General features: G+C 37.0%; 2 protein-coding genes and 1 non-coding gene across 3 annotated transcripts; 2 read left to right on the top strand and 1 right to left on the bottom strand.

Moving 5' to 3' along the window:
* The first annotated feature begins 2,324 nt into the window (after positions 1–2,324).
* Positions 2,325–4,744, top strand: LOC125585382 (laccase-3-like). Its single transcript, XM_048754321.1, has 5 exons — positions 2,325–2,659; positions 2,759–2,910; positions 2,994–3,238; positions 3,317–4,402; positions 4,487–4,744. The coding sequence occupies exons 1-5, from the start codon at positions 2,561–2,563 to the stop codon at positions 4,615–4,617; spliced, it is 1,713 nt and encodes a 570-aa protein (XP_048610278.1). The 5' UTR covers positions 2,325–2,560; the 3' UTR covers positions 4,618–4,744.
* Positions 4,745–5,652: 908 nt separating this feature from the next.
* Positions 5,653–8,204, top strand: LOC106451436 (malonyl CoA-acyl carrier protein transacylase). Its single transcript, XM_013893364.3, has 10 exons — positions 5,653–6,055; positions 6,225–6,310; positions 6,404–6,470; positions 6,632–6,774; positions 6,974–7,022; positions 7,143–7,280; positions 7,366–7,446; positions 7,521–7,697; positions 7,774–7,860; positions 7,960–8,204. Exons 1-10 carry the CDS (start codon positions 5,780–5,782, stop codon positions 8,020–8,022), a joined length of 1,167 nt encoding a protein of 388 aa, XP_013748818.2. The 5' UTR covers positions 5,653–5,779; the 3' UTR covers positions 8,023–8,204.
* Positions 8,205–8,402: 198 nt separating this feature from the next.
* TRNAG-GCC lies at positions 8,403–8,473 on the bottom strand. The gene has a single exon. It is a non-coding gene; the product is annotated as a tRNA-Gly (tRNA).
* Between the last annotated feature and the right edge of the window lie 743 nt (positions 8,474–9,216).

The following is a 9,216-nucleotide window of genomic DNA, read 5'->3' on the forward strand; positions in this document are numbered from 1 at the left end:
GTTTAGGGTTCGAATTTCAGAAAATATATGGTTTAGGGTTTAGGGTTTACGTTTAGGGTTTAGAGTTGATGTTTTAGGGTTTAGATTTGAAGGTTTAGGGTTTAGGGTTTAGAGTTGATGTTTCGGGGTTTAGGGTTTAGAGTTGATGATTTAGGGTTTAAAGTCTATGTTTTTAGTTTAGATTTAGGGTTTACGTTTAGGGTTTAGAGTTGATGTTTTAGGGTTTAGATTTGAAGGTTTAGGGTTTAGGGTTTAGAGTTGATGTTTCGGGGTTTAGGGTTTAAAGTTGATGTTTCGGGGTTTTGGGTTTAAAGTTGATGTTTCATAGTTTATGGTTTAGAGTTGACGATTTAGAGTTTAGAGTTGAAGTTTTAAGTTAGTTAAACATATGTTTTTTTTCGTCAAAGTAATCGAAAGTTTATAAATGTTTTTTACCCTTCATTAAAGATGAGGGTAAAAGTGGTTAATGTAAACATGAAAAGTGGTACTTTGAAAATGGTATTTTTGGCAATTTCCCATTTTTTTTTTTTTCAATTCACTCTCTTTTATACAGAATATTATTTCTAAATAAGATTTTAAAAGATCAGTTCCGTATGCATTTTAACAGAAATCTTATAGCAAAAAAAAAAAAATTCTTATACTCGGATTATTAGGTGAAGACCCAAAACTCCCATAATCTTGATAAAACATACTTCCAATTGGTCCATGCTCCCATAGTCGCATTATTACCAAATATGTCAATTTATTGTTAACCTAATTTGTTAAGAGGTTTACCTGATTTGGGTGTGAGTTAATTACGCTAGTAATTTTTCAAGTCGTCCTAATACTTAAATATATAGTTTGCAGATTTATTGTTAACCTAATTTGCAGATTTACTTAAATATAGATAATGATAATTATATAGTTTCTTAATTTTAAGTAATGTACATAACTAATTTTAGTTAATATAGATAATGATAATTATATAGTTTCTTAATTTTAAGTAATGTACATAACCAATTGGATATGTACGCTTGTCCTTTAACATGAAGCATGACATCTAAATGTCTGAGCTGTCTTTTAAAACTCTACATAATCCTATGTTTCTTTAAACAATAACGGAAGACATAAGGCATTGATCAACCATCTAGTGTATTTTTTTTTATAAACATAAATAAAATATAGAAGAGGTGCGATTTACTGCGAGCATAGGTGTATCATGAATGTTAAACGACTGAAAAAGGTCAACTAACAGTTTTGTTTAAAAATAATAAAATTGGTGAAGGTTAGTTATTTAGTTATGGTTTTCTATAGCAAATCCATACCATAAATTTCAACTCCCATCGAACTACTTCTTTCTTAGTTTGATCTTCACATTATTAGTTTCACTGGTTTATTATTGTCAAGTTTAAGTGCTATTAGGTATTTTCTTTTGCGTCCAAATCTTCCATCTGTCACTTAATTATTAGGTTTCTTCTATAGTCGCCGGTAAGTTTCATACTAAACACGGATCAGTTTATAGGGTTAGTCAAAAAGCTTTATGATATGTACAGAAATATTACATGTAATTTATTTATTTATTTTTATTACATGGAATTTAACAATACAGATTAATTACTAAAGAATAGCTATTATCTGGGAATCATGTAAACCAAGTTTGGTTCCTTTACACACATCATTTACAAATTCAAAACGACAGACTTGCAAGCCGGTTAATTAAGTGGCAAGATAATTAGAGAGTTATGTTGATTAAATTGCAAATTTGGTTATTTTGCTATCTGATTTGTGCTGCATCCAGTTTCCATTGGCGAAAAATACCCACCATTACTAGCAACAATTGCTGCGATGTAAATATGGAATTTGCAACGAACATTCAAATATATGAGCAAACAACTCCACAGTTCGGCATATTTGTGTTTGCTTTAATTTAAAGTTTGACACATACGAGAGTGAGAAGAACGTTACCTATACATATCTTCCTTAATTACTTATTTTGGTTTTGGACGAACCAAATTACATTTGATTAGTGATTAGTCGTCGTTAATTAGACCCCGGCCACAATATTAATTTCCGTGTTTATAAAGTAGTTATTTAAGTCAACAATAACTCTAAAACTTACTGGGTGTGTGACAACATAGATATTGCGTTTGCATTTACGTACTCCCAAATTGTTACCGAGTCAAAGCGACAAATGCACATTGCATGGCGATTCTCAACTTAATCCATTGTCATATATAATAAACGGAAAAACATATTAAAATGAATCTTTGAATTAGATGATCCTAGTAACAAATCAGTCTAGTAGGTGCACCAAATCAACTAAACCCGTTGTGAATTTTCATATCATTTTCTCCCTCCTGCTGACTCTAAACCTAATAGTGAGACGATTTTAGTTTAAATATAATAGAATATTGTCAAAATGCTTGTGACAAAAAAAAAATATATATTGTCAAAATGCTAACGAATTCACATTAAGCTCTGTTGTTTCAGCTCTAATCTTTCCCGCTTAGTGGTGTATATATATACTACTCCTCTCCTTCCTCTAAACTCACACAACACAGAGCTTCACAATACAGCCTTAATGGAGTCTTCCCTACGGTTCTCCTCTCTAGCCTTCATCGCACTTCTTGCCTACTTCGCTTTTCTCGCTTCAGCTGAACTTCACGTCCGTGAATTTGTGGTAAGCTGGCTTCTTTGTATGTTTTTTTTTTTTGCATTAGCGAATGTTCTTGATTTAAGTTTAATCTCGTGTCTGTTTTCTCTTTGTGGATGACTTTAGATCCAACCAAAACCAGTGAAGAGGCTGTGCAGAACTCACGAAAGCATCACCGTGAATGGCCAGTTCCCTGGTCCAACGCTCGAGGTCAGGAACGGTGACTCTCTCGCAATCACCGTCATCAACAAAGCCCGTTACAACATTAGCATTCACTGGTAGTTAAATTGATCATATCAACAAACATATGTTCTGTTCTGCTCTGTTTTTATACTCTGTTTTTGCTCTATCTTTGGGACAGGCATGGAATCAGACAGCTGCGTAATCCGTGGGCTGATGGTCCCGAGTACATAACACAATGTCCTATCCGTCCAGGACAAAGCTACACTTACAGATTCACAATCGAAGACCAAGAAGGTACACTTTGGTGGCACGCTCATAGCCGCTGGCTAAGAGCCACCGTCTACGGCGCTCTCATCATTTACCCTCGTCTCGGTTCACCTTATCCATTCCATATGCCCAAACGCGACATCCCAGTTCTTCTCGGTAAGAACTTGCAACTTTCTGATCACTTCAAATTGTATTTTCTATTGTCAAAACTAAAAGTGTAAATCATGGGAACAGGGGAATGGTGGGATAGAAACCCAATGGACGTTCTGAGGCAAGCACAGTTCACAGGAGCAGCAGCTAATGTCTCTGACGCTTACACAATCAACGGCCAACCAGGTGATCTCTACCGCTGTTCTCGGTCCGAAACAGTTCGCTTCCCGATCTTCCCCGGTGAGACTGTCCAGCTCCGTGTCATCAACGCTGGATTGAACCAACAGCTCTTCTTCTCAGTCGCCAACCACCAGCTCACTGTTGTTGAAACTGATTCCGCATATACAAAACCATTCACCACAAGTGTCATCATGATCGGTCCGGGCCAAACCACTAACGTCCTTCTCACCGCGAACCAGCGACCTGGCCGATACTACATGGCAGCTCGTGCCTACAACAGCGCAAACGCCCCATTCGACAACACAACCACAACCGCTATCTTGGAGTACGTCAACGCTCCAACTCGACGTGGTCGCGGCCGGGGTCAGATCGCTCCGGTTTTCCCGGTTCTTCCTGGGTTCAACGACACTGCAACCGCAACCGCTTTCACAAACCGTCTGCGGTACTGGAAAAGAGCTCCAGTACCGCTTCAGATCGACGAGAACCTCTTTTTCACCGTCGGTTTGGGACTAATCAACTGCTCCAACCCCAACAGTCCGCGATGCCAGGGTCCTAACGGGACTCGCTTCGCGGCCAGCATAAACAACCAGTCTTTCGTGCTACCACGAAGAAACTCCATCATGCAGGCTTATTACCAAGGCATGCCCGGTATCTTCACCACCGATTTCCCGCCTGTTCCACCGGTGCAGTTCGATTACACCGGTAACGTAAGCCGTGGGCTATGGCAGCCCGTGAAGGGAACTAAAGCGTACAAGCTTAAGTTCAAAGCTAATGTTCAGATTGTGTTACAAGACACGAGCATTGTGACGCCTGAGAATCATCCTATGCACTTGCATGGGTACCAATTCTATGTTGTCGGGTCTGGTTTCGGGAACTTTAACCCGAGAACTGACCCGGCTCGGTTTAACCTGTTTGACCCACCGGAGAGGAACACCATTGGTACGCCTCCAGGTGGTTGGGTTGCAGTCCGGTTCGTTGCTGACAATCCAGGTGAATTAAATTTATTAACCTTGAAATAAGGAGTTAGTCCATATTAAAAACGAATTTTGACATAGTTTTGTTATAATACTGCAGGAGCATGGTTTATGCATTGTCACATTGATTCGCATTTGGGATGGGGTTTGGCTATGGTTTTCTTGGTTGAGAACGGACGAGGACAGTTGCAATCTGTGCAGGCTCCGCCGTTGGATCTTCCAAGATGCTAATAAAATCTTTCACCGTTGGATAAAGATTTGTGGGATTTAGTTTTGCTTTTTATTTTAATCAGAAAGGCTTTTGGGGTCTTTGAATCTGTATTGTGGTTGAAACTTGTTCATCTTTTGGTTTCCATCTGCTCTTTCTTGTTATTTTTCTCGTAATATAGTGTCTTGATATATCTGATTTAAAGATTATCAGTGAAAAGCTTATGTTGCAATCTGATAATGATCCTCTTTCACCTTACTTTCCCAAATTTCATATGAAATTCTTCTATGTAGATTGCATCAACACACAAATTTAAGAACATGAAGAAAAATAATAACACATATTTCTTAACTCTTATGTAAGATATAATGATTTTTTTTTTATATATGCACCAGTATTAGAGAGACATCGAAAGGTGGAATGATTCTTAAGTTTTATACACAAGAGATTGATTGATTCGCTTATCACCGATTGAATTTAGGTTAGAAACACATCTAATTAACATAGTATCAGATCCTGATCTTTATAGTCTAATATGATTCATATAATCCAGTTTGATATTTATTGATTGGACCCAAAATTAGCATATCGATCTTTGGTCGAACATTCCGAAATTGATGCTCAAAAGCAAAATGTACTAGAGACAAAAATGTTCCACATCGAAAATGTCTGACCATCCACAAAAATAAAGGTTCTCAAAATGGCTTAAAATAAAGGAAATACAACCAAATATCAGAAAGGGATTCCATGGAAATCTGAGATAGTTGAACCCTTCTGCACTGCTGTCACACGTTGTTTCCAGTCCGATTAGAAGATCATTATTTTCATCTCCAGTGTCAATGCAGGTTCCATCATTGCTCGCATTGCTATAGGTACGAAATCACAAATGCAATTGCTTGACTTTAAGATATAAAGCGTTAGCCAATCCTGCCGCTGAGTTTAAGTTCTTGATTTTATATGATCGATGTTATCTTTCATGATCCTGTATATTTTTAATGAACATTAGTAGATAAAGAAAATTATTTTTATTTGTTTTTCTTTTAAAAATCCGATGGTGAGAAAACAAAAAAAGGTGGTTGGGTGGGGGGGTTTGATTTCTCTCAACTTCCTCCATCTAAACTCGTATCTTCGTTAACTCCGCTTAAGCTTTCTTTAAAAAGGACACAAAAAAACTTGTCTGTCTGAATGCGCTCACTGCTTAACCGTACTAAACTACGCACTCCTCCTTTGAAAGCTCATTCTCTTATCCTGCGCACCACCACCATGGCCACCTCCTACTCTTCTTCCTTGCTCCTCCCTCCTTCCGTATCTCTCAACAAGTCCCGAAATGCCTCCTCCCTCGGATTCTCCGTCAACCGATCTAGGGCTTCTATGAGCGTCTCCGCTGGATCTCAGACCACTCTCAACGACTCTCTCTTCGCCGATTACAAACCCACCTCTGCTTTTCTCTTTCCCGGTCAGGTAATGTGTATGTGGATAAGAAAGGCTCCACCTTTACAGATTTATCTGATTGTAATTTGTGATGCAAAGTCCTGACCAAGGAGTTCAGACACTGTCTGTTGAAAATTGAAGTGTGTAATGAATAAATTTTTGAAATAAATATATATATATATATATATATATATATTAGGGAGCTCAAGCAATAGGGATGGGCAAAGAGGCTCAGAGTGTTGCTGCAGCTGCAGACTTGTATACCAAAGCCAACCATATCTTAGGGTATGCATCCTCCCTTTCCTTCTTGATACCTTTTGTTCATTTAGTAGTGATTAAATAAAACCATATTTGGGTGGGGGGAGGGGGGGCTTTCAGGTATGATCTTCTTGACATTTGTGTTAATGGACCGAAAGAGAAGCTTGATTCCACTGTCATTAGCCAGGTTCATCTTCTCTCTGTACTTCTTTGATTTCTTTTGAATCTCAAATTTTGCTAATCTTGGTTTGGGAGAACTGAATCCTTTATGTAGCTTTTTTTTTTTTTTATGATGTTCATGTATGTGTGTATGGTCTGCTCTTAATGGTTTCTCTCATTTTTTCTCAGCCTGCTATTTATGTCACAAGTCTAGCAGCAGTTGAGTTGCTTCGTGTCCGTGAAGGCGGCGAGCAGATAATTAACTCCGTTGATGTCACTTGTGGTCTCAGCTTGGGAGAGTACACTGCTCTCGCATTTGCTGGAGCCTTCAGGTTAGTTAACCATACAACACTGTCTCATGTCTTTATGATACCCAAATCAGGACAATGTACTTGTAGTGTGATAAAATGAGAACCCCAGTTTATTTTAATAGCTGAATCAGCTGTATCCTAAGAAGCACATGTTACTTTGCTCTGTTTACCTGTCTGCATAATTGACTTCTGTTTTTCTGTTACTGCTTTTAACCTCAAGCTTCGAGGATGGCCTAAAGCTTGTAAAACTTAGAGGAGAAGCCATGCAGGTATGATTTTATAAACTTCATTCCGTATATCCTTCTTTGATTATCTCAAGTTTACGTTGATGTTGTTGTTGCTTGGCTGAACCTTGTTTGATTTAATAAAAAAAAAATGCCTTTTTTCAGGCTGCTGCAGATGCTGCTAAGAGTGCCATGGTTAGTATCATAGGGTTGGACTCTGAAAAAGTTCAGCAGTTGTGTGATGCAGCAAATCAAGAAGTAGAAGAAGCTGACAAAGTTCAGATCGCTAATTACTTGTGTCCGGTAAATTATATGTCCTTCATGATTCTTTTGTATTATGCACTTGTATAAAACCATTTTCACATTCCATTGCGTGTTCTTATTACAGGGTAACTACGCAGTATCTGGAGGTCTTAAGGGAATCGAGGCTGTCGAAGCCAAAGCTAAGTCCTTCAAGGCCCGCATGACGGTATCATTCTCTCTCTAATTCCAGTTATCTTATGTTATGAGGCTACAATAAAACATGGTGGTTGGCTGGTGTAGGTTCGTCTAGCTGTAGCAGGTGCTTTCCACACTAGTTTCATGGAGCCAGCAGTGTCTAGATTAGAAGCTGCATTGGCATCAACGGAGATCAGAAGTCCGAGGATCCCAGTGATCTCCAACGTGGATGCACAGCCTCATGCAGATCCAGACACTATCAAGAAGATACTTGCACGCCAGGTAAAATAAAATCAATACTCAGTAGAGCTTATGTGATAAAAACAAAAAGACTCTAAGAGGGGTGTTGAAACCGCAGGTGACGTCTCCAGTGCAATGGGAGACAACGGTGAAGACCCTCTTATCCAAAGGGCTTAAGAGCAGCTATGAATTGGGACCTGGAAAGGTAGTTTTCTTCTCTAGCTTCGTGATTCAAGTTATATAGTTTGAGGTTTTTTCTTCTTCGTCTAATAGTTATGTGTGTTTATGCATTTCAAACACTCAGGTGATTGCAGGGATATTCAAGAGAGTAGACAAAACCGCCAGTGTCGAAAACATCAGTGCTTGAGTTGAGAATCCCTCTGCTGCTTCGGAATTTAAAGTTTTGTATCAGAATATTTATGTAACACTTAGCACTGTTGAGATATCTTTATTTGAGTTTCAGTTGATGAAAGGGCAAAGTTCACTTCATAGACAACATAAAGATTGTGTGTTATTATTATATCTAGTCGGTTTTGGGTTGGCTTCTCATTAACTCGGGTGGAGATCAGTAAACTTTTTGGTTTTTTTTTTTAACTAAATAAAAGTATTGTGTATTTTCAACATATAAAATTGTTCACCAAAAAAATTAACTGGAAAGGATGAGCTCAGGTTAAAGCGAGGTTTATATCACATCCGAAGATTCATCACCACAGCTCAAGATATTTTCATCATCGCTCATCCTATAAATGCACCAGCCGGGAATCGAACCCGGGTCTGTACCGTGGCAGGGTACTATTCTACCACTAGACCACTGGTGCTTGGATGACAAAACGAGTAAATGTGTTGTATTCACTCCTGTTAAATTAGTTTATGTAACAGCAACGATTGAAATACTATTAGGGGGTTATCGGGAGATGAATTTTGTGTAGAGTTCGTGAATTTTAAGAATCCATTGTTATTGGTTCTTGGATTTCAAAAATCTTAGTAGAATCTATTATTATTGGTTTAAGAATTTTTCAAAATCTATTCAAATCTCTTGTTATTCAAAAAGTTTAGGTATTATTGATTCTCTAATTCTAACTAAAGCTAGTGTTATGGGGAGATGAATTCTATTCATTTTTACTCATAAGACTCAACTTTCAAAATATTATATGTATCCATGTGATTTTCAAAATCCTTGTGATAAAAATACTAGAAAACAAAATAATTATTCTTATCAAATATCTATTGCACCTTAAATCCAAATTATATGTTCAAAACTATAATTCATTAAATTTATATACTTTTACATTTTTGAATATATAATTATTTTTAAAAATATTATATTTTTTAATATAAATAATAATAATTAGATTTACAAATCTTAATAATTTTAAAATGTTTTTTAAATAGTTTCAAAAAACATTTTCGAATTTCAAAAAGAAAATTTGAAAAAAAATACTTTTTTAAAAAATAGAAAAATTATAAAAATATTCGAATTTGAAAAAAAAATATAAAAACAGCTTTTTATTTTTATTTTATTTTTTATTACTTATACATCTATACCGTAAGGGGTAAAATA

This window comes from Brassica napus, chromosome C4 (genome assembly GCF_020379485.1).
Source record: "Brassica napus cultivar Da-Ae chromosome C4, Da-Ae, whole genome shotgun sequence".
NCBI classification, from domain to species: Eukaryota; Viridiplantae; Streptophyta; class Magnoliopsida; order Brassicales; family Brassicaceae; genus Brassica; species Brassica napus.